Source organism: Alosa alosa, chromosome 13 (genome assembly GCF_017589495.1).
Source record: "Alosa alosa isolate M-15738 ecotype Scorff River chromosome 13, AALO_Geno_1.1, whole genome shotgun sequence".
NCBI lineage: Eukaryota > Metazoa > Chordata > Actinopteri > Clupeiformes > Clupeidae > Alosa > Alosa alosa.
In genome coordinates, this window is record NC_063201.1 from 3,240,936 (window position 1) to 3,265,935 (window position 25,000).

The 25,000-nt window shown below is 43.0% G+C and overlaps 1 protein-coding gene across 1 annotated transcript in view; it reads left to right on the forward strand.

Annotated features, from left to right (window-relative positions):
• The window catches only part of LOC125305694 (cingulin), a 47,245-nt gene extending 34,778 nt beyond the window's left edge, over positions 1 to 12,467 (forward strand). Inside the window, exons 15-22 of the mRNA XM_048260603.1 lie at positions 1,050 to 1,211; positions 1,841 to 1,930; positions 2,269 to 2,352; positions 2,648 to 2,766; positions 3,799 to 3,907; positions 4,518 to 4,681; positions 8,350 to 9,561; positions 9,921 to 12,467. Coding sequence (XP_048116560.1) covers positions 1,050 to 1,211; positions 1,841 to 1,930; positions 2,269 to 2,352; positions 2,648 to 2,766; positions 3,799 to 3,907; positions 4,518 to 4,681; positions 8,350 to 8,491 — 870 coding nt within the window. The 3' untranslated portion in view covers positions 8,492 to 9,561; positions 9,921 to 12,467. The remainder of the gene's footprint in view (positions 1 to 1,049; positions 1,212 to 1,840; positions 1,931 to 2,268; positions 2,353 to 2,647; positions 2,767 to 3,798; positions 3,908 to 4,517; positions 4,682 to 8,349; positions 9,562 to 9,920) is intronic.
• Positions 12,468 to 25,000: the final 12,533 nt, after the last annotated feature.

The following is a 25,000-nucleotide window of genomic DNA, read 5'->3' on the forward strand; positions in this document are numbered from 1 at the left end:
GTATGGGACAGTGCGTGGGCAGCAGAGTTGCTCTACAGGACAAACTTTCAAACTGAAACCCGAAGGGGAGTGGTTTGGACCCAGATGAAGGAGAAGAGAGTGAGGACTCCTGACTATGTTATCTCTCCCCTGCGGAATCCAGCACTTAGGTTCAGTCCAGAACACAAAGCTCAAAAACTCTCCACATGTGAAGATTTGTCTGCACAATTAATGCCTCAGAGTTCTCCATTGCAAATAAGAAAGGGTGTTTGAGAGAAAGGCAGGGAGGAAAGAGGTAACCGTTAAAGTCAGAGCACAGTTCGAGCCTCGCCCGAATCCCTGCCTGTTCCACTCTGTCTGTCCGATGCATACTGACCAACAGTCTGACCATTACATATCTCATCTCCAAAAAATTAGAATATCACAGATAAGTCCATTGCCCTGCCCCGACAGAGATTAAAGGCAAATTCCGGTTTTTAGCACTTTAAGGCTAGAGTTCATCCAAACTCTCAGAAAAGTCGAGACTGGACCAATCGTCAAAATTTCGGTGTCCACCACTCTAGTTCATCCAAAAACAAACCAGAAAAGGGATTTAAAGTGCTAAAAACTGGAATTTTCCTTTAAAGGCTCAGGAAACCTTTGCCGGTTTTTTGACTTAATTAGCTGATTAGAGCTCATCTCGGGGCGACAGTTCCATATAATGTATTTCTTATTCTAATATTTTGAGAATCTAGATGTAAACCGTAATCATCAAGATTAGAATGATCAATATTAAAAAATAATAATAATAATGCTTGAAATATTTCAATTTATGTGCATGGAATCTAGATTATATGAAAGTTTCAGTTTTTTAAATAAATGACGGGAAACAAATGAACTTTCCCTGTATAGTAGTTTTGCCAAAACCGGCTGTGTTCAATAGAACGCTAAAAATAGCATGGTGTCAAACAGGAGATGTTGGAGAAGAAAAGTTATTGTTTGATATGCATACTTGCCTTTTTACACCCGTGTGTGTGTGTGTGTGTGTGCGTGTGTGTGTGTGTGTGCCGTGCGTGTGTGTGTGCGCGCAGCTGTCTCGGCAGAAGAAGGAGTACATCGCGTGCAGTGAGGAGAAGGACAACGCTTTGCTGGACCGGGAGCTGCTGACCAATCGCCTGCGCCACCTGGAGGTGGAGGTGGAGAACCAGCGCGGCAGCCACAGCGACAAGACCCGAGAGATGCGCAGCATGGAGGTACTGCCCAGCGTGTGTGTGTGTGTGTGTGTGTGTGTGTGTGTGTGCCTTTCTGTGTGTGTGTGCCTTTCTGTGTGTGTGTGCCTTTCTGTGTGTGTGTGCCTTTCTGTGTGCGTGTGCCTTTCTGTGTGCGTGTGTGTGTATGTATGTGCGTGTGTGTATGTGCCTGTGTGTGTGTGTGTGTGTGTGTGTGTGTGTGTGTGTGTGTGTGTGTGTGTGTGTATGTGCCTTTCTGTGTGTGTGTGTGTGTGTATGTGCCTTTTTGTTTGTGTGTGTGTGTGTGTGTGTGCCTTTCTGTGTGTGTGTGTGTGTGTGTGTGTGTATGTGCCTTTCTGTGTGTGTGTGTGTGTGTATGTGCCTTTCTGTGTGTGTGTGTGTGTGTATGTGCCTTTTGTGTGTGTGTGTGTGTGTGTGTGCCTTTCTGTTTGTGTGTGTGTGTGTGTGCCTTTCTGTGTGTGTGTGTGTGTGTGTGTGCCTTTCTGTGTGTGTGTGTGTATGTATGTGCCTTTCTTTGTGTGTGTGTGTTTATGTCTGCATCTGTCACTTGGATTTTTTCTTGCCAGTTTGATGCCTGGAGAGAATTTATTTATGTTTAAAATGTGTGTGTGTGTGTGTGTGTGTGTGTGTAGGATAAGATGAAGCATTTGGAGCTGGAGCTGGAGGAGGAGAGGAACACAGTTGAGCTGATGACTGATCGCATCAACAGGAGCAGAGACCAGGTTTGTTGATTTCATACACACACACACACACACACACACACACACACACACACACACACACACACACATTTGAATCATGTCAAATAAAACATCAAATAAAACAGATCAGCAGAAAACATAATTTACCAAACTGTGTACTCTGAATGCCTGACTTGCTGGCTCTAAATGAGCTGTTGTGTGACTTTTGTCTTGTTGTCTGAATGTGACTACAAAGTGTGCTCTCTCTCTCTCCCTCTACACACACACACACACACACACACACTCACTCACTCACACACACACTCTCACACACACACTCACACACACACACACACACACACACATACACACACACACAGATAGAGCAGCTGCGCTCTGAACTCATGCAAGAGAGGTCCTCCAAACAAGATCTGGAACTGGACAAAAATGCCCTGGAGAGACAGGTATGTACTCTCTCTCTTTTTCTCTCTTTCTTTCTTGCTCTCTTTCTTTTTTTCTCTTTATTTCTCTCTATCTCTCTCTCTCTCCTTTTCTCACTCACACAACACTCACATATTCATTCATGCACACATACACTCCTTGATATAAATATGTAATTACACTTGCTTCTCTCTCCTCTCGGCTTTTTGAGTTTTTCTCTGTTCTCTCTCTCCCCCATCAGATAAAGGAGTTTTTCTCTGTTCTCTCTCTCCCCCATCAGATAAAGGAGTTTTTCTCTGTTCTCTCTCCCCCCATCAGATAAAGGAGTTTAAGAGCCGCGTGGTGGAGATGGAAGGGCAGTCACGCTCCTCGTCTGGTGTCTCTCAGCTGGAGTCTAAAGTCCTTGAGCTGGAGGAGAGACTGCACTCTGAGGAGAGGTGGGAAAAACTACACTACCCACAATTCATCTGGCTCACAAGCCACTGGGTATATGGTGCTTGTGCTTGATTCCACAGAGGAATGAAGACCCAGTTAGGCAGGCAATGGTGCATCAAGGAGGAGACAGAATGCCTTCACATAAAGATCCCCCAGCTGCTCTAACAACACAAGCAAACAGTCAGGATTTAAGTTGCTGAGAGATTGCGTTGGTCATCACTGTTTACGCGGACCACACTGAATCAGGCCCTGACTAGCGCAATCCAGAGCAGATGACTACTGACGCAGGGGATGCACCCAAGCAGAACTGTGACACACGGCAAAAACGTATCTCAGACATATCGGAAAGTCACCTATTTCCACCCTCCCCTATTCTCACTCATCCCACACACTTTTGGATTTTTTTTTTTTTTTGAGAAAACAAACAAACCTGGAGGATTGGAAGTGAATACTATCAAACTGACACAGTCAAAAGTCTTGTCACCTATCACAAAAAGTGTCTATTGCACTGATAAAAGCACACTTTTCATTGTTCCAAATCCAGTGCTAAGGTGATGTATAGTCAGACATCAGCTGTAGTAGCATTCCTGAGAAATATCAGTCAATTTCTAATGGACAATAGACTCAAGTTTACTCACTTTACATTTCTATTGGTTTCTATGGACAGTATGAAGTTTTCTCCAAGGATGTCCAAATATTTGCTTCACTTTAAACATGGTGCACCTCTTCCTTCTTCCTCATCCAAACATACTGCTGTTCTATAAGCAAGAACAAAACAGAACACTGAACCAAAACCGTATTGAGTGACAGTAGGTTTGGCACTTAATTCTATTCAGAAACAGAACTTTCTGGGTCTCCTGACCAGTGGAAACATAAAAAAAGATACATCAGGACATTACAACTACATATGAATATTAAAATCATAAGCCATTCATTTTTATTTCTATGCTCTCAATGAAGGGGAAGAATGTACTCATATTGGTCCTTTTGTGTGTGTGTGTGTGTGTGTGTGTGTGTGTGTGTGTGTCTGATAGGGAGAAGAACGCTGCCCTGTCCTCACAGCGTCGCTTGGAGAGGAAGCTGAAGGACCTTAACATGGCACTGGATGAGGAGAGACAACAGTCCACTGACCAAAGAGACCAGGTAAACACACACACACACACACACACACCAAAGCAAGCACAGACAGAATAAACAAGGTCACAGATACTATAAACCCACACACCAGGAATACGAGTTGAACAAAGCAGGAAGTACAATGAACATGAACAGCAAACACGTTTTGGAAATAACCACCTGTTTCTTTTTGTGTGCATGCATGTTTATGTTCATATGTGTGTGTGTATGTACCTGCCGGTGTCTGTGTGTGTGTCTGTGTATATTTGTCTGTACCTGTGTGTGTGTCTGTGTTTTGTACCTTTTGTTTGTGTGTATGTGTGTACTGATGTGTATGTTTGTGTGTGTGTGTGTGTGTGTGTGTGTATGTCTGTACTGGGTGTGTGTGTGTGTGTGTGTCTGTGTGTCTGTACTGGTGTGTCTGTGTGTGTGTGTGTGTGTGTATGTCTGTACTGGTGTGTGTGTGTGTGTGTGTCTGTACTGGTGTCTGTGTGTGTCTGTACTGGTGTCTGTGTGTGTCTGTACTGGTGTGTGTGTGTGTGTGTGTGTGTGTGTGTGTGTGTGTGTGTCTATACTGGTGTGTGTGTGTGTGTGTGTCTGTACTGGTGTGTGTGTGTGTGTGTGTGTGTGTGTGTAGCTGTCTCTGCGGGTGAAGGCCCTGAAGCGGCAGGTGGATGAGGGGGAGAGTGAGCTGGAGCGGGTGGAGGGTCTGCGCAGGAAGGCCCTGAGGGACATGGAGGAGCAGACGGAGCTCAAGGAGGCCCTGCAGGCACGCGTCAGCGCCCTGGAGAACGAACTCAAGTACGGCAGCACCGCCGCGTCTGTGTGTGTCTGTGTGTGTGTGTGTGTGTGTGTGTGTGTGTGTGTGTGCGTGTGTGTGTGTGTGTGTGTGTGTGTGTGCGTGCGTGCGTGTGTATGTGTTTCTAAGAGTGAGAGACTGACTGCATGCAAAGCAGAGTTAGTGAACTGTAGAATTAGCTCAAGTAAGAGATATAAACTGTGAATTTCTCTAGGCTGTAGTGTGTGTGTGTTTATACGGTATAAACATTCACTTCAATAGTTGGCTTATGACAATAAGGTATAAATTATACCTTAAATTATACCTTATTGTCATAAGCCAACTATTGGTGTCGAAAAATACATTTGTGTAGTGGAGTCAACTCCACTAACTGTGTGTGTGTGTGTTGTGTCAGTCAAGGCTTTTGAGGTAACAGTTGGATCAAAACGTGTTGTTCTTTCTTGGCAGTAAATCACTGAAATGAAATTCCCCGAGCCACTCTCACACGGCTCAGTTCACACAATTACAGAATAACCCGTCCCGAGGTTTAGAAAGCTGTGTGTGTGAGTGTGTGTGTTTTGTGTTAAGTGTGAGGGCGCGTGTTTGCGGCCACTGCCAGCTCACTGATCCAGGCCACTCTAAACTCCGCTGGGATTCACACAAACACAGTCGCTGGCAGGGAATGCAAAATGCACACAAAAGCTCTGCCCTGCCACATGATCACCCATACACACACACACACACCCTCAATCGGACTCTGTTCTCTCCACCTCACGCACACTCACATTCAGAGGCCCATGAACACACACACACTCACACACACACACGCTATATAGCCACACAGACACCTGTATACCTCCATACACAAACTACAGCTGATGTTGTGATGGTGTCTCCCAATATCATGGTTACCACTGTTAAAAACAACCACTATTAAAAACAAATCACTTTAGAAGGCTTTTTTAAAAATATCCATGATGAGGGAGTAAAAGCACTGTTTACGTGTGGACAAAAAGCCTAAACACATAGAAAAATGTCTGTTTTACGAACTATCCGGGTACTGCCAGGGCTTTAGGACTCACTTTAGGAGTATCTTGATACGCAATGAACCATCCAGGAGGTTTGCATGTAAGCTACAGCAGGAACTGATGTAGAAACACAGGCAGCATCAGAAGCGTGTGAGGGCAACACTCCTAAGGGAACTGTTTCATCATCAGCGTGCGTCAACAAGCACTTCTCAGAACCACGGAACAGACGTGGGTGTGGAAGGATATAAATTATTGGCACATACTATGCTCTATGATGTTTAACCCTTAGAACCCGATTGACGCAAAGTGCGACACAAAACACACCCTTTCTTCTGTTACATTGCTCTGCAACTGTTCATCGCAGCGAGATGAAACCTTAAAGCGTGACAGAGCAGAAGTCGGGCTTTACGACGAGAAATCATGAAATTGAATCCGATTGCATCATATAAATATAGTCTATACTTCTCTGCGTTCACCTGCACACCTGTTACTCTTGTTTGAATTACTCACAAACCCGTGAACGCATAGATATGGCAAGCATATCAGATGAAAGAAGACACAGGGCTATCTATTGGTCCCAAGTATGTCGATCTTTCTAGCTTATGAAAACAGACGAAGTGACTGCAAAATAATAATGTCATGTACAAAAACCAACTGCACACCCATTACTCTCGTTTGAATTACTCGTGGACCTGTGATCGGATAGATATGCCACGCATGTCAGATGAAAAAGGAGTCACAGAGCTATCATTTGATACCAAGTACATCCTTCAGACGAAGTGACAGCAAAATAATAACTTCATATAGCTTGACTTACCTCACGTTTTGGTCTGCTTTTGTGGCAAAGCGTGTTTATAATCCAACACTATTGTGTGTTTCTCTATGGCAAAGAATGTTCATAATCCGGTTTTGAGATCCTAGCAAATTCCTGCACGGCATCCAATTCAAGGCTCACATTGCATCCCAATTTGTTCAACAAATAAACACCTTTTTTGCCTTTACTTTGTTCATGGCAATGCAGTAAAAAGTTGTAGAGAATCATGAGTGCAGACACCATAGGCACACACAGGCTAACACGTAAACTCGGGTCAAGTCAGGTCAGATCAGTTCGTGTCACAGATATGGAGCGCAGAAAGGTCATTTTTAATCACTAAATAATAAAATGTCATTTATTTCTGTAAGGCGCACACCACATATGTCTGTAAATTGCTCAGCCCCAGAGAATCCCTCCAGATTCAGAAAAAAACAATATATATAATATGTGTGTGTGGCACTTACAATGACCAGAATAAATCCTTATGAATAAAGGTAGTGAAAATGCCCTAAAAACACCTTAGGGTTCTAAGGGTTAATCCCTGAGGACTTTCCCTGTTTGACGTGTGTGTGTGTGTGTGTGTGTGTGTGTGTGTGTGTGTGTGTGTGTGTGTGTGTGTGTGTGTGTGTGTGTGTGTGTGTAAGTGTGAGAGAGATTGTATTTGCACATTTTTGATCTCATTTTTATTCTGTTGAATGCGGTTGTGATGCACTCTGTGTACACCAGGGGGCATCAGTGAGCCTGTGGAGAGAACCGTATTGCACTAGAGTTAATTTCCTAATGAAATCACTTAATGTTCTTAGCACGCCAAGCATCACCACGCAGACGGCCCTGTTTTGAACAGAGCCGGTAACTCCTGCTCAAAGGGTGCATACAAGCATATGTAACACACACACACACACACACACACACACACACCCTGGCAGAGATGATCCAGCAGGCTTTGTAGATTAATACAGCTCAATTAGTGAGCTTATTGAAGGGTCTTAAGTCACCTCTGTTTCTGAGGCGGTGGCACAATAGCAGCACTCACATGCTGTAAACACACACACACACACACACACACACACACACACAATGTGTCAGCATGAATATGTTTAAAAAAATTAAAAATAAAAAAAAGTCACTGCAAGGTCAAGGTCTAGTATCTTCACAAGTTCACAAGTTTTATAAAGATTTCTCTGAACATCAACTGTGAACAGTGTGCATAATCATACATACATAATCATTTACAGAGTTTAGCTGATGAACCTCAAGGAAACTTTTTTTTTTGGCAGTGTTCCCGGTATTGTTGTTCTGGCACATTCCAACCAATATTGGGAAAACGTGTGTTTTTCTCATCCAATCAGAAAACATGGAACCGGTTATGTGGTTACCCTGCAACATATCTCAAAAGGTTGCACCATGTTTTATCACCTTAAATGTTGTATCAGCGATTTCAGGCCCAAAAAAGGCCCAAACATAAATGATCACATTCATCTGATCTGTCCTAACGATCCACTAGCTGCCTGCCCCATAAGCAGGCCATCAAAAAAACGTGTCTCTGTAGGCAGCCTAGGATCCGAGAACTACACAAAATTGCTACCAACAAGAGTTGGCAACCACTCAAAGGCAATATAAAATGTTCCAACCAATAACTGACGAGATGCACGTTTAGGAGAGTTTTAATTGCACGGGAGGGAGGGGGAGGGAATAGCGAGCTAGCTCTCTGTTTTGTTTGAACATCAACAGAAGTGATGTATCCCTGCTATCGCTGATACAACCTTTTAATGGTCGTGCCTGGGTAGCAACTCGAGCAGTCAGGTTGACAATTTTCGAGAAACCCGACCGTCTCCTTCTCTCTCCTCAGGAGGAAGGCCCAGCAGGCCATGCGTCCCGTGCTGGACTCCTCCGCCCTCAGCTCAGACGACGACTACGACGACGACCTGTACGACCCCACCAGCATCGCCTCCATCCTCACCGAGAGCAACCTGCAGACCAGCTCCTGCTGAGAGACCGCTGGCGGTGGAGTCGGCCAGGCCACAGGCCGACTTACGCTTCCGTTTAGAATCTACGGTGTTGGTGCAGCACAGCCGCATTATTTTAAAGCCAAACAAATGATACTAATATACAGACGTGGCCATTTACAGAGGTCGGTCTATCATCCATCTTCATTTATTTTTTCCAGCTAGCATTACTCACACACGTGCAATTATAAATGCTCACAGTTGTGTAGACCTCTCGCGCGGGCTACAGCATAGGTTTTGCATAGAGCCCATGCACAGTTCAACCATAATTAAGCCGTATGGCCTTATGTACCAACAGCTTAGATTCAGAAGCGCCAACCGGAGCAGCAAGGACACTTGAGGGGTTCTACAGGGTTCGAACAGTACTAAGGAGGGGTGGGTGGGGTCTGTGGTGGGATGCTTGGGGTATCGAGGCATCATGCAAAGGGAGGGAATGCTAATAGCGCTGGGGTAAAGCTAATAGCGCTGACCTTAGGCTAATAGCGCTGGGGTAAAGCTAATAGCGCTGGCCTTAGGCTAATAGCGCTGGGGTAAAGCTAATAGCGCTGGCCTTAGGCTAATAGCACTGGACTTAGGCTAATTTATATGTTTTGATTAGTAGCAGAGGTATGGACGGGGCAGATGCACTGGAGTTTACTCTGTTACGCAATAATGGGAGATGGCGCTAGAGAGGTGGATACTCACTGAGTTTACATAGCGAGGTAGCTTAGTGCAGAAAGGGTAGATACTCACTGAGTTTACATAGCTAGGTAGCTTAGTGCAGAAAGGGGGGATACTCACTGAGTTTACATAGCGAGGTAGCTTAGTGCAGAAAGGGGGGATACTCACTGAGTTTACATAGCGAGGTAGCTTAGTGCAGAAAGGGTAGGTACTCACTGAGTTTACATAGCTAGGTAGCTTAGTGCAGAAAGGGGGGATACTCACTGAGTTTACATAGCTAGGTAGCTTAGTGCAGAAAGGGGGATACTCACTGAGTTTACATAGCTAGGTAGTTTAGTGCAGAAAGGGGGGATACTCACTGAGTTTACATAGCTAGGTAGCTTAGTGCAGAAAGGGTAGGTACTCACTGAGTTTACATAGCTAGGTAGCTTAGTGCAGAAAGGGGGGATACTCACTGAGTTTACATAGCTTAGTGCAGGGTAGCTTAGTGCAGAAAGGGTAGGTACTCACTGAGTTTACATAGCTAGGCGAGGTAGCTGAGTTTAGTGCAGAAAGGGGGATACTCACTGAGTTTACATAGCTAGGTAGCTTAGTGCAGAAAGGGGGGATACTCACTGAGTTTACATAGCTAGGTAGCTTAGTGCAGAAAGGGGGGATACTCACTGAGTTTACATAGCTAGGTAGCTTAGTGCAGAAAGGGGGGATACTCACTGAGTTTACATAGCAGTGCAGAAAGGTAGCTTAGTGCAGAAAGGGGGATACTCACTGAGTTTACATAGCTAGGTAGCTTAGTGCAGAAAGGGGGGATACTCACTGAGTTTACATAGCTAGGTAGCTTAGTGCAGAAAGGGGGGATACTCACTGAGTTTACATAGCTAGGTAGCTTAGTGCAGAAAGGGGGGATACTCACTGAGTTTACATAGCGAGGTAGCTTAGTGCAGAAAGGGGGGATGGAAAAAGAAGAGGAGGATGGGTTTGTGTGGGAGGGAAGGGTATTAAGAGCACAACGAACATTCCACTGGGAAAGAGGGAATCGGGACTGCGGCCGAAACCTGATCGGTCTCCACGTCCCTCACTGGCCATTGACTACAGACGAAACCTGCCGAGAGATACGAGTGGTCTTCTCACAGACGAAACCAGTCGAGAGATACGAGTGGTCTTCTCACCGACAGACATAACCAGCCGAGAGATACGAGTGGTCTTCTCACAGACGAAACCAGCCGAGAGATACGAGTGGTCTTCTCACAGACAAAACCAGCCTGAGAGATACGAGTGGTCTTCTCACAGACGTAACCAGCCGAGAGATACGAGTGGTCTTCTCGACAGACATAACCAGCCGAGAGATACGAGTGGTCTTCTCACAGACGTAACCAGCCGAGAGATACGAGTGGTCTTCTCACAGATCAAAGTGCCTGACAGGCTCACCTGTCATGACCATTTCCTCATAGGCAGCTAACAGACACAGCGGCCCATTCCTTACATTCATGTCTCATTATGGTTTTTAATAAGCACACTCTGCAGTGAAGCATCATTGTAGGCTTAATAAACTCACCGCCAGACTTGACAAAGGTACGCACTTCAGTGACCGCAATGTAGTAGCAATAACAAGATGGCATGCAAAATGCCAACTAGAGAGCGATAATGATCTACTCTGCATTGTGAGGGAGCACATCATTAGCACAGGGCAGTGTGCCGCTGGCCTAGCACACACCAGCACAGAGCGCAATAACGGCATGTTGCCGTAGACGGCAAGCCGCACAAGGAGGCAAACAGCAGAGAACCGAATGCTGTCCAGGCACTTCCTGTAGTAATACACAGGATAAGCGGGTGTGGCCCTCCTGTCCTGAAGCACAATGCTATGGAACAACACTGCATTCATAAGGAGAGACACTAAAGTTTGCTGACTTCATCAACCTTGTAATTCAAATAACCAGTGGTTATTCTGAGGCCCAGCACCCACAGGGCTTGCAGGGTGTAAGCTGACGGTTGCCCTGTAATTCACAAAGACACAGAGGCCTCAACTGACCACTGCAAAGCAGCAAGGTCACCACCGTCATGCGTTTTAATGATGGGTTCAGTTTGATGTGTCATAGTTGCACGTTTATGGAACCACAACCCTGCAAAGACATTTCAGAAGAACTGCCAACAAGCAACCTATGACAGACCACAGATGCAGGCTAATGGTATCATACTGATGATCACTGTGTTCTGTGTAGGTTGTGCTGAATCATACCCAGCCCTTACTTAAAAAGTCTTCATTTCTGTGCACTGTCACTACAAAGCCAATTGCCTGTTTAAGTAGACATACTTATCAGAGAGGTATGACTTGCAATAATATGCCATTAATAACAGTTTGTAAATGTATGCAATTCCTCTATACATAAAATGTAATGTAATGAAGTGGAAACACTTTAGCACAGCATCCTGTGTGTGTAATGCGAGCATAAAAACAATAATGTAATTTATACTTCTTAACATTCCTAATCTTTCTGTCGATATTTGTCTTGTCTGTACTGTATGTGACTTTTGGCATCTTTGCTTGAACACAAAAAAACCCTGATTACTGAGCATGGCTGAATGAATTAGCAACTTCCACACCTTGTTTAGTATGTGCATGGTTCTGCTACAGTAGTGCTGAAACTGATGCAACTGACTACTGAGAATCCTTCCTGCAATCATATTATATAGGCAATTTAATCCGAATGTCAGAAATAAGCTTTCACATAGCTAAAATAGAGAGATTATATAAGAGTCATTTTCAGCTGAGGATGTCAGCATTATTACCTTATATCTATACCTACAGTATCACTACTATTTATCTGTCTATGCCCGAGTCTCCTACTCTTCGGCACAAGTACTTTGCTATGCACCCCTGACTATTGTACTCCACTAACTGTTCCTGTAATTTCACACCAATGCCTTACAATCATCATGCTGATTTTATTTTTCTCTCTCTCTCTCTCTCTGTTGTAATTCTGTTTGCATGGTCATTCCAAAGGATTTTAAAATGGTTAACTTCAGTTTTGTACATGTTTTGTTTTTTATTTAAGTAGACTTTTCTTTTACATTGAAAACATTGATTTAATGTGATTTATTTCATTGATGCAATTTATAATTGAATAATTTTTGTGGAATGCATTTGAACATGAATGGTACCTTAATGTAGAGATGCTTTTTGCTGTAGTTTTATTCTCATGGAGTATTTTCATATATGGCATGGTACAAAATAATAAATAAGGGTTGTTTGGAACTGTAAATCTGTATTTTTACAGTATAAAATCATTTTCTATTTAAATAAAAAAATATGCAACATGATTGCTGCAGTAATATAGCGTTTTATGTTTTTCTTTTGTCGGTTTCTTTGATCCTTGTGTTTAAATATCGACTTGAAAATCACAAAGCTATAGATGGTAGGCTACTCCGTACTGATTTTGTTCTCGAATGGCAAAATCTTTCTACTTGTAAAAGGTAGGGAGGGCTTCTAATTCCCAAAACCATCAGTGTGGACTCTGACAAAAATAAATGTAAAGGTTCTACATTTTAAGCCCTTTTCTGTTAACTCCTCAGACTATTTACAGAACGTTATTATATAGGTATTGAGCTCTGGATGGGGCAGAGTTATTATATAGGTATTGAGCTCTGGATGGGGCAGAGTTATTATATAGGTATTGAGCTCTGGATGGGGCAGAGTTATTATAGGTATTGAGCTCTGGATGCGTGTCTGCTACTGGGGCAGAGTTATTATATACACTGCAAAAAATGAAATCTAACCAAGTGTTAATAATCTTCTATTAAGATCAAATAATCTATTTGGTATTGTTTTTAGTATGAAAAGACTTACCTAGTGCTCTCCCGTAAGATCATTTTGACTTAATTTAAGAAGACCTTGACTTATTTTAAGGTGTCTTATCAAGACAAATTTACTCAATGCACTGGCAGACAAATTTGCTTGTTTTTAGGACAAATTTGCTTAACGCACTGGCAGACAAATTTGCTTGTTTTCAGGATGAGATGTCTTAAAATAAGTCAAATGATTTCATGAGAAAGGGCTAAGTAAGTCTCTTTATACTGAAAACAATACCAACTAGTTTTTTTTATCTTGATATAAGATTAATAACACTTGGTTAGATTGTGTTAGATAAGCAGTTTTTGCAGTGTAGGTATTGAGCTCTGAATGGGGCAGAGTTATTATATAGGTATTGAGCTCTGGGGCAGAGTTATTATATAAGTATTGAGCTCTGAATGGGGCAGAGTTATTATATAGGTATTGAGCTCTGAATGGGGCAGAGTTATTATATAGGTATTGAGCTCTGGGGCAGAGTTATTATATAGGTATTGAGCTCTGAATGGGGCAGAGTTATTATATAGGTATTGAGCTCTGGGGCAGAGTTATTATATAGGTATTGAGCTCTGAATGGGGCAGAGTTATTATATAGGTATTGAGCTCTGGATGGGGCAGAGTTATTATATAGGTATTGAGCTCTGAATGGGGCAGAGTTATTATATAGGTATTGAGCTCTGGGGCAGAGTTATTATATAGGTATTGAGCTCTGGATGGGGCAGAGTTATTATATAGGTATTGAGCTCTGAATGGGGCAGAGTTATTATATAGGTATTGAGCTCTGAATGGGGCAGAGTTATTATATAGGTATTGAGCTCTGGATGGGGCAGAGTTATTATATAGGTATTGAGCTCTGGGGCAGAGTTATTATATAGGTATTGAGGGGCAGAGTTATTATATAGGTATTGAATGGGGCAGAGTTATTATATAGGTATTGAGCTCTGAATGGGGCAGAGTTATTATATAGGTATTGAGCTCTGAATGGGGCAGAGTTATTATATAGGTATTTGAGCTCTGGATGGGGCAGAGTTATTATATAGGTATTGAGCTCTGAATGGGGCAGAGTTATTATATAGGTATTGAGGGGCAGAGTTATTATATAGGTATTGAGGGGCAGAGTTATTATATAGGTATTGAGCTCTGAATGGGGCAGAGTTATTATATAGGTATTGAGCTCTGAATGGGGCAGAGTTATTATATAGGTATTGATGGGGCAGAGTTATTATATAGGTATTGAGGGGCAGAGTTATTATATAGGTATTGAGGGGCAGAGTTATTATATAGGTATTGAGGGGCAGAGTTATTATATAGGTATTGAGCTCTGGGGCAGAGTTATTATATAGGTATTGAGGGGCAGAGTTATTATATAGGTATTGAGCTCTGGGGCAGAGTTATTATATAGGTATTGAGCTCTGGGGCAGAGTTATTATATAGGTATTGAGCTCTGGGGCAGAGTTATTATATAGGGTATTGAGCTCTGGGGCAGAGTTATTATATAGGTATTGAGGGGGGCAGAGTTATTATAGGTATTGAGGGGCAGAGTTATTATATAGGTATTGAGGGGGCAGAGTTATTATATAGGTATTGAGGGGCAGAGTTATTATATAGGTATTGAGCTCTGGGGCAGAGTTATTATATAGGTATTGAGCTCTGGGGCAGAGTTATTATATAGGTATTGAGGGGCAGAGTTATTATATAGGTATTGAGCTCTGGGGCAGAGTTATTATATAGGTATTGAGCTCTGGGGCTACAGGTATTGAGGGGCAGAGTTATTATATAGGTATTGAGCTCTGGGGCAGAGTTATTATAGGTATTGAGCTCTGAATGGGGCAGAGTTATTATATAGGCATTGAAGGGGCAGAGTTATTATATAGGTATTGAGGGGCAGAGTTATTATATAGGTATTGAGGGGCAGAGTTATTATATAGGTATTGAGCTCTTCGGATTCCCTGTATTCTCCTTTGTTGTTTGTTTTGTTCACTTCACTCCGGTCTGGAGGTCTGGAGGTCTGGAGGTCTGGAGGGATTCGGAGGCCACAGGTAGGCCCCATACTGCCACAGTCCACCATGTGTAGGGAGAGCCAGAGCATGTTGCCCTAGTTTAGACAAAGTTAATTTCGCCCTTTTTCATGTTTTACCTGATTGCTCACATCCACCACTGAACCAAGCTCACATTAAGCGTGTGTCTGTTTTCTCGCCCTCTCTGTGTCATCTCTGCGTTTGTGGCCCATGGCTTCACAAACTTGCTCAGCTGTGTGTGTATGTCTGTGTCTGTCTGTGAGTGTGTGTGTTAGGTCATGGCCTGAGTCAGATGCTTAGCTATTCATGTGTGCAGTGTTGTAACCTTTCTCATCTCTCCTCCTGGGCCCCAGTGCTCCAGCCCAACCCAATCATGAGAACGTCCTCACAGAGGTAAAGTACACTACACTGCTGCTGCTATACTATAAAGTATGTTCTACATCTCACCTCCCCTCGACATCTTTTCAGTGCATGGCATGGTACTCTCAAGTTCTCTCAGCTGAGACCTGGGCCATACCATAGTGCATCATAGTGCATAAGGGCACCACAACTGCACAACTGAATGAGTGCACTAATGGCTTGTCATCCTCACTTTATCTACCCGTTACTGGGTGCTCTACTCTGTAATGCTAAGCCTATTCCAGAATCCCAAGTTACTGGTTGCTCTACTACTCAATACTTAACAGATTCCTTGATCTATAAATGGAAGCTGTTCAATCCATTCCAGAATCCCAAGTTTTACTGGCACCTGGAGCTGATCCGCTTTTGAAAGTTTATCTGTTGATGACGAGACCAAAAACAGCTCACATAGTCTATAGTATATAACTGACCCTTGTATGACCATTACAGAGTGCTGTTTTATGACTATTAAGTCTCATGAAGAACACTCACATTTTATTGGCCCAACCTTTTTTGGCAGGTGAGCCTATTTTGATGTCACAAAACGCTGGTGAACCCAATCATTCACAACATCTATGTTGTAACACCCAGTCGAGTGTGGTGCTTTTATTGGTTATGTGGTTCCCCACGTGTCCTAGCAAACTAATTTGTTTCATTATCTTTGCGTGTCTGGTTGATTTGCCACTTTGTTTGGAACATTGATCAAGCATGATTGTGTCATTCAAACATCTCATGTGGGTTGCTACGTTTATTTTTATGTAGCCAGAAAGAAAGATCAGATTAGTTACATGGATATCATGGGGTTTTTAATATTTTTGATTTAATGTATGTATATTGTAATGTAATGTACTGGTCAATTGTAAGATACCTAGCATCTCAGGTGACCCCATTTGACTTTCAGGTGACCCCAAGGATGGGAAATGATGCCAGAGAGAGTTCGAAGGAATTCAGGAAGTCTGTTGAAGGTACTGTTTTTCCCACAGAAAGAAGAATGAGAGAAGGCAGCCGTTATGGCCTTTCTCTGAGGAGTGCCCGCAACATTTATTAATGAGCAAAGGAATGTGCTCTTCAGGTGCTGTTTTACATATGCATGAATGTACACAATAGTAAAGAGGGTTTTGTGTGGATGACCTGGAGCCCTTACTTGACTAGTCACATTCTACAGCCGGGATCCTATAATTAACCCCACCACTGCATGTCATCAACATCTACAGTCAGGATCCTATAATTAACCCCACCACTGCATGTCAACACAAAGGAATGGAGAGATTATGATTTCATTGTGTGATTTATCCAGGCCTGAGGATTACCGCTGAACTGGTCTCTGTTTTATGAGATCACAGGGGTGTGGTGCGCAGCTATGATAAGAATGCACGACTGCTACTGGGCAGAATCTTTTTCATTATCAACGGGTGTTGCCACAGTTACCTCTTTCAAAAAGAGGTGAAGACTATTAAAGAAATAACCTTTAGTCTCCCTCCTCCACAGAGCTGCACAAACTATTTAAAGAACCTTTGGTCTCAAGAAGATCAGATCACACGTACGGTGAATCATCCTTGTTTTTCACAACCTGATGATTTTTTGTTGTTTATGTTTATAATGTTTGTTTATGTTTGTTATGTTTAAAAAAAATACTCATTCAGTGTCTCTGCCTGTGCTGGGGTGGGATCAGTGGTGTTCAAATTAATAATACATCCTATATGAGGTCATAAAATCAGCTAACCCACTCTGTGTGGGGGTGTGGGATTCCTTTCTATTATGAAGCTGCATCCTCCTAGGTACTCACTCTGTCTAATAATTTTACATTAAATATTAAGTCATGAATGATCCCTTGCAACACATCCCTCATAGATGCTGGTAATGGCATTAGTAATAAAGGGAAGAAAGGCTACGGAGATAACGATGGTGTGATGGCCTCCCATATCGGGGCCTGTCACTCTTCTCCCTCCCAGACTAATAGAGGAGTGCTGTGTTGTGACGAGCCCTCGTGACATTATAGGTCAGTAGTGGCTGGTGGAAAGAGACTAGGTGGGTCTAGCAGGCTGTACCTGTATTTCCAATTCCTTTCTGTTCTGTTTTGGTTGCTTTAGTAACCTTCATTAAATTAAGTTGTTATGCACCGTCACCGCTTCTCTATGGCATTTGTATGTTATGTGGCACCATTTCATATCATTTGATGGGCTCGTAACAAAGCTCTATAATGCACCAAATGACCTATTATATTGTGTGGGCTACTGTATATGCAGGATAAAACTCTTATATGCTACTGCATACTATTGATTATTACTGCCTATCTGTAGAACATAATTCTGTATCATAGAATACTGTGTGGGCTACTGTAGGTGTTCATTAATCACACATTGGTAGTGGCAGTAACTCTTTTTGTTCTTTCTTGGTTCCCTGTAGTTGGTATGATATTTCGAACAAGTGTTGAGTCATGCTTATTCTTCCAGTCTGGCGAGACAGGACCCTCTCTGGTGCATTTAAAAAGTTGAGTATGAAGTTGATATTGTATGAATGTTGTTTTTCTGCACCCGCTTATACACTCAGGTCTAGGCATCAGTCATCAAGCCAGACATATCACCTACTGTGTCACCAGAATGAATCTATCTATGAATCTATCTCTCTCTCTCTCTCTCTCTCTCTCTCTCTCTCTCTCTCTCTAAACATATTTAAGTTTCTATAACACACAATGCTCTGGCCATTAAATAGCCTTAGTTGTGGAAATTGCCTTAAATTAAACAAACAAACAAACAAACTCTCTCTCTCTCTCTCTTTCTTCTTGAAGAAGTTAAATCCCTAGAACTAAAGTAATGTGTTGAAGTGAAGATGTGAACTGAAGCATCTTTGAACTGAAGCATTGTGAATATTTTTTTCTCCAAATTCTGGAACCCCTTGGTGGGATGCAGGTGCCATTTATTACCAACAAAAACCTAAACCTAGTCCTCATGCGGTCACAAAAACATGAATTTACTTCAAATCTCTTAAATTGCCTTGAAGTGAATGCACCCCACTGCCACGTCTCCATCAATCTTTCTGTAAAGATACGGATGGAGCTGGTAACACAGCCTTCCCTCAAGATCTCTTGAGGTATGTTTTTCTCTATGATCTGGTTCCCTTATGTCTCCTCTGTAATCTTCATTTCTTTAGTTATGACTATCTCAGATAGACATTTACAGTGAACATGAATATATCTTATCTTGTCACACCTTAACTTTATGTTAAATATAAACAGTAAATATACCCTATATAAATACCTTATGTCATCATTTTCATAGCCCTGTTTGAGTTGAGAGTACCATAGCTAAGTGACGCATGATATGGTGTGTGCATGTGCATGTCTGTGTCTGTTAGCTATTAAACTGTCATACTGCATCTATGCTTTATGGGTGCCAATTGCAAAATTTCACACAAGAACAATTTGTGTGTTCTCATGGGCTGTGTTGAAATCTGTCTTTAACAACACGTAGGCAACTGTTAGAATGCTAGCTATGTGGCCACATGTTTGAGGGCTTGAATAAATATAGACAATAGGATAGACATAGATAATAGAGTAGATATATACAACAGAATAGACCGGCTTATAGTGTGTCCAGACAGCAATTACTCACATTATCCAGCAATGAGGAACACTGTGATAACTCACTAAACACAGCATGGATATTTTCTGAAATTGCTTTGTGTTCTCTGTCCAAAGTCAAAGAAACCAGGACACTAGTGGTGAGTTATTTCTCAAATCTCTGTGGAATTCGAGGCACAAGAGTTTCAGAGAGAGAGACTCACTGACTCTATTCACAGTTGCCTGGAAAGCGCTCTTCCTCAGGGACTGCTTAATGAAGAGGCCACAGTGTTCTCTGTGTGATGTCTCATCACCTCCTTTTCAAGTGCAGACACTTGTGTAGTACCAACAGGGCTAACTGGAAGCCACCCCTCCCCACCCCCACCCCCTTTAGACTTCACCTGAAAGCTTACGTAATTATCTGACTAAAGACTTTATCTTGGCCCAGCCATCGTGGAAACATATTTCTGCTGTGAAAAGCCTATGAGTAAATCAGTATTGATTGTTGAAACCGTACTGATTGGTGAGCCAAAGTCAGGGACCTCACAACAACACTAAATGGATTTTATTGCACACAATTGACCTGTCAGAATCGTTTATATGTGTGACTGAGTCACTGTGTGACTGTGTCACTAAATGTTTATGGATATCAATGTCCATTGTCCATCATTGTCCATTGGACCATTTGAAGGCTGGTCAGTAGCTCTGCATATGTCTGAGTGGGTGTATTGTGTGTATTTCTGTGTATGTTTGGCTGTACTGTTATGTTTATACAAGATAATATGCATGACATCATTTTGTCACATATTTTTGATGTCAGACATTCTAAAAACATTACTCGCACATTTATGCTTGGTCACACCTAATAACTGTCACTCTCACACACACACACACACACACACACACAGCAGCCTACAACATGTCTTTACAGACCATGTGGCTTTTTACAATGAGAAATCAACATATTTGTTTTGAATAGCAGCAGCAACAACAACATGTATTGATGTGTTCTTTGTCTTCCCCATGTCAAAACTTTTGACGCTCAGGCGCGCCTCCGTGAGCCGCTCATCCTCGTGGGGGCGTACCGGGACAGGCTATGTAAAGGAGAGCGAGCTGCTTGAGCGGTGAGGTCACGCGCGAATTCTCTGTTTAGCCAGTGACTGACGTGATGAGAGCGAGGTAGAGGGAGGGGAGTGACACAAAACCGTTTTGCCCGGTGCGTGTAAAGCAGAGCAGTTTTTTTTATCAACCTAGGACATCTCAGAAGAGGAGCTCATTTGAGTGAATTTGTGAGAGCGTGTGGATAGGCTGAAACTGGGTCATATCCGTCACGATTAATTGTAGGATTCGTTTAATTAATAATTTATTAGTAGCCTACTTATTTATTTATTTGTTGAACTTTTCGTGAAAATATTGTGAAGATGAGTGGAAGCACGCGGAGTTTGTGTACAGTCAATGACATCAGAACAGAAGACAGAATGGTGAGTGTTTATGTTTAATAAACATTATGTAGGCATCTGTTAGGCTGTTTCACGATAGTGGCTTATTTTGTCAACACCGTAGGCTATGCAAGTTTAATTTCTGATTACTCTGGAACGGTATGGAAGCGAATGCCACGCTATCCTTTGCTCAGGTGTAAGTGGCGCATTGGGCTCACTAATCACGAACTCCGGTGGCAATGGAATGATGTATCCAAAGACATTCACTGTCCAGTTAGTTATCCCTAGTGTAGGCTAGCCTATACTGTTATTGTGGATTTCATTTAATAATTGCCTACCTTCACTGTCATTAAAATTAGACTTGGGTGAGATCCGTCAGATGATCTATCTCTGGTCTCCCGATTGGTTTCTTTTTGCTTTCCAACTTCTACAACAAACAAATAAAGAAACTGTAAAACAACACGGACGAACTCATCCAGACAGAGATAGCCTTGGCGTGAACGTATTCAGCCACTTATTGTTCAACAGATGCTTAATCTGGTTTAGTGCCACCTGATGTTTGGTGCAGTAGGCTACTCATCAGGTAGGACAATCACTGCGGGCATTAGCCTACTCCAGAAACTCTGTTGCGTGGAAGACTAGGTCCTCTGCACGGCACGACACTTGGCCTAGACTTGGGGAAAGTCTGTTTGCTACATAACTAATAAAACTGTCGTTTGGCTTCGTGCGGAAGATAACCTTGTCAAATCATTAACCGGCATTATTTAAATGTCTGTGCAGTACAGTACAATGCACTTTTGACCGAGTAGGCTATTACACGCCTTCGTGTCTATCTGTGGATCATTAGTGGTTATACTGGCGTCAAGATGTTGTGGGGATGTGGTCAGGGTTGGCTGGGGTGGACAGGTGAAGGGTTTAATTGGAGTGGCGCAGCTTGGGATGAGATTAAGAAGATGCCACACGAGAATGCGTCTTAAGGGGCTGTTTGCCAAACCTGCTTGGCATGTTTTGATGTTTGAACAAATCTATAGTCTGCCTAGTGATGGGAATTGTTTACTGCTAAGGATAGGGATACTATGGGTCGTGTTGTGCAATTAATGTGCACTGCATTGAAGTAGTTTCCCGGGCAACAGGTAATGTTTGTTGTTAGTATTTGATTAAAGCTATTTCATCAGGCATGGCAATGAGATGGTACACTTTGTCTCTTCCTGGAATGGTTTCCATAGTGACTCTGTGGTAAGGGGAAGTTATGTCCAAAGATCCTTGATTACTAGTTCCACTTTAACCCTCTCTGTTATGTCTATAGGAAACTTGAACATTCCAAACACTCCATGGCGGACCCCTGGCAATATTTAATGGTCACCGTGTTAATTAGTGACCCAGAGTCAGGGACCTCCCAGCAACATTAAATTAATGTTCTCGTTCAGACAATTGACCTGTCAGAATTGTTTATGTGTGACTGTGTGTTATTAATTGTATGGACATCATTGTCTGTTGGATCATTTGAAGGCTGGACAACATGACTGTGCGTTCACTGGGTGCTGAGTGTGTTTCACTAATTCACGTATTGGGATAAATGCAGAGACCAAATTTCCCTCACGGGATCAAAAGAGTATACATACTTACTATGATTGTTGAACATAATATCCATGACATCATTTTGTCCCATGCTGTTGATGTCAGACATTCTAAAAACTCACATATTTTAGCTTGATCACAGCTGATAAACCAAATAACTGTCACTCTCACACAGACACACACGCTCACTCAGTCAAAGTGAATGTTGTGAGTACATGTTGTGAGATCACTCCACGCAGGCACAGCGATGACTTTGTTGAGACCTCGTGGCGTCCAGAGCTCTTTTCCCCTTTCATTTCCTTCACCTAACCTACATGGCATGGTGTTCTGTCTGTGTGTGTGTGTGTGTGTGTCTGTGTGTGTGTGTGTGTCTGTTTGTGTGTGTGTGTCTGTGTGTGTGTGTGTGTGTGTGTGTCTGTGTTTGTGTGTGTCTGTTTGTGTGTGTGTGTGTGTGTGTGTCTGTGTGTGTGTTTCTGTCTGTGTGTGTGTGTCTGTGTGTGTCTGTGTTTGTGTGTGTCTGTGTTTGTGTGTGTGTTTCTGTCTGTGTGTGTGTGTCTGTCTGTGTCTGTGTGTGTGTCTGTGTGTGTCTGTTTCTGTGTCTGTGTCTGTGTGTGTCTGTGTTTGTGTGTGTCTGTTTGTGTGTGTGTTTCTGTCTGTGTGTGTGTGTCTGTCTGTGTCTGTGTGTGTGTCTGTTTCTGTGTCTGTGTCTGTGTGTGTGTGTGTGTGTGTGTCTGTGTGTGTGTTCTCCCTGTTGCAGTCTGATCATTCCACTGGTTCACTAAGTGTTCCCCAGCTGGTTATGGAGTGGCCCCCATTGGGACGTTACATAAAAGGAGCGACACACACACAAGGCCAAAAACATATCTGTCATACCTCGCTGCAACCTGCTGAGTCTGTGCAGTCTTCATTCTCTCTCTCTCTCTTTCTCTCTCTCTCTCTCTGTGTCTCTCTCTCTCTCTCTCTCTCTCTCTCTCTCTCTCTCTCTGTCTCCTTTCTCTTTTTCCCCACTTATCTGTTCCTGTCACTCGCTTATCTGTCTAGGATGCAAACTGTTCATCCACTGACACTCGGCCCGGTTGACGGCGAGGGAGAACATCAAATATTTGCAGAGGACGGCTCATGTCATGTAATCATGTTAGTGCACAGCAGCGCACGGACAGAGCACACACACACTGATCACGTTAAACACACGCAGATCACGTTAAACACACACTGATCACGTTAAACACACGCACATCGGACAGAGGGCTGTTGCCTGGACACCTCTCACGTCACCTTCAGCCCTTTACAGCCTATGCTCATAAACGGTAATGTCAGGGCTTTTATAAGTAGAGAGCCACATCACTGTGCAATGCTGCTTTAAATAGTAATTAGTCAGTATTGCTGCACATTCATCAATTGACATTAACCATCACTGCATTACCTATACAATGAGTTTCCCCTGCAGAGACACTGTTTATGATCACATATGCAGAGCACACCATTTTAAAATGTTGGGTCCTTTCCTCGTTCTCCGGTGTGATTCATTTGGGTAAAATGCAAATGCACATGGAGAGACAAACAGCATGACTGTGGCCATCACCTCTCAGGTGCGTGACTGTGGCACCCGTTCCGCTAGAGAACCGCAGTGGAGGAGAGTGTTCTCGCCAGGTTCTCAAATTTCAGAACACAACAATCTCAAATTGCTCAGTGCAGAGAGGGAACACTGATTTTCTGTTGGTTCTGTTCCATTGACATTGAGGTCCATGTCAGGTTGTCGTAGTGACACGGAAAAAAAAAAATACAAATTTCATATTATTTATGAATTGTATAAGATAATACGCTATGATATGTCTATTATTTTATTCTGTTCTCTTATTGAACCATGATCTGTCATTGCAATATCAATACTTAAAAGTCAAATGATGAGCATTTACACTACTAAAACTTTTTTGAGAACAACCCTCTCTTGAAATTCTGTTGTCCTGAAACCTTGTTGTGAGTTTCAGCTGAACTCAGTAGACTCAGTAATCCAGTAACACAATAATGAGCGGTCTAGGACTTGATGAGTGTCTTGCTGTGTCTGGTGCCAAATCAGAGGCTGTTACAGCTGAATGTATGCTCTGGGCATTATCCCGTCCCACCCCTGTGTTAGTGGCTGTTGCTTTGCACTGCTATTGCTATCTAGTCTATGTGCTCCCATAGTCCTCTGAAGCCTCTCCTGGTCTTACCAGGCCTCAGGTAACCAACACAATGGATACACTATGAGGTGCTCTCTCTCTCTCTCTCTCTCTCTCTCTCTCTCTCTCTCTCTCTCTCTCTCTGTGTGTGTGTGTGTGTGTGTAGGCAGATTAACTGGGCTGTTTTGTTCACTGGTCAGTGAAAGCGCTGCCTTTATCTGCTATTCAATACAACATCCCGCTCTTTGTATTTCTGTCTCTCGCTTCCACTTTCCCTCGCTTTCACATAAAACACATTTAGTCCTCGCCCATGTATCCTCGCCCATGGATCCTCGCCCATGGATCCTTCGCCCATATATCCTTCGCTGAGTTTCCACAGGTGTTTGGACAACTGTTGTGTTATAGCTTTCTCTTTATTGTCCATAATTCCCCTGAATTGGCCGTCTTGGAGGCCGTCCAGGGGCACATTCCTCTGCCTCCCCCTGCCTCCTCTACCCTGCTCTGCTCCTCTCAGTGCTGGCTTTATGCGGGAGCCAGACTTGCATTCAGATGCTGTAACATGAGCAGAGGAGAGAGAGAGGAGGGAGGGAGGGAGAGAGAGAGAGAGATTAGTGTTTATTTGGTCCTCTTTAAATTCTGTTTAAGTTTATATGGCACATTCTCCACCTAGGATACATCTTATTCCTCTCCCCCCCCCCTCTCTCTCCCCCCTCTCTCTCTCTCTGCTCGTCTGCATGTTTACATTTCTCAGGGCTCTCATAACTTCATTTAATAACAGCGGCTGGAAAATGGGCACACACACATACACAAAAACAGAAAGCGAGAGGCTTCATGTTATGTA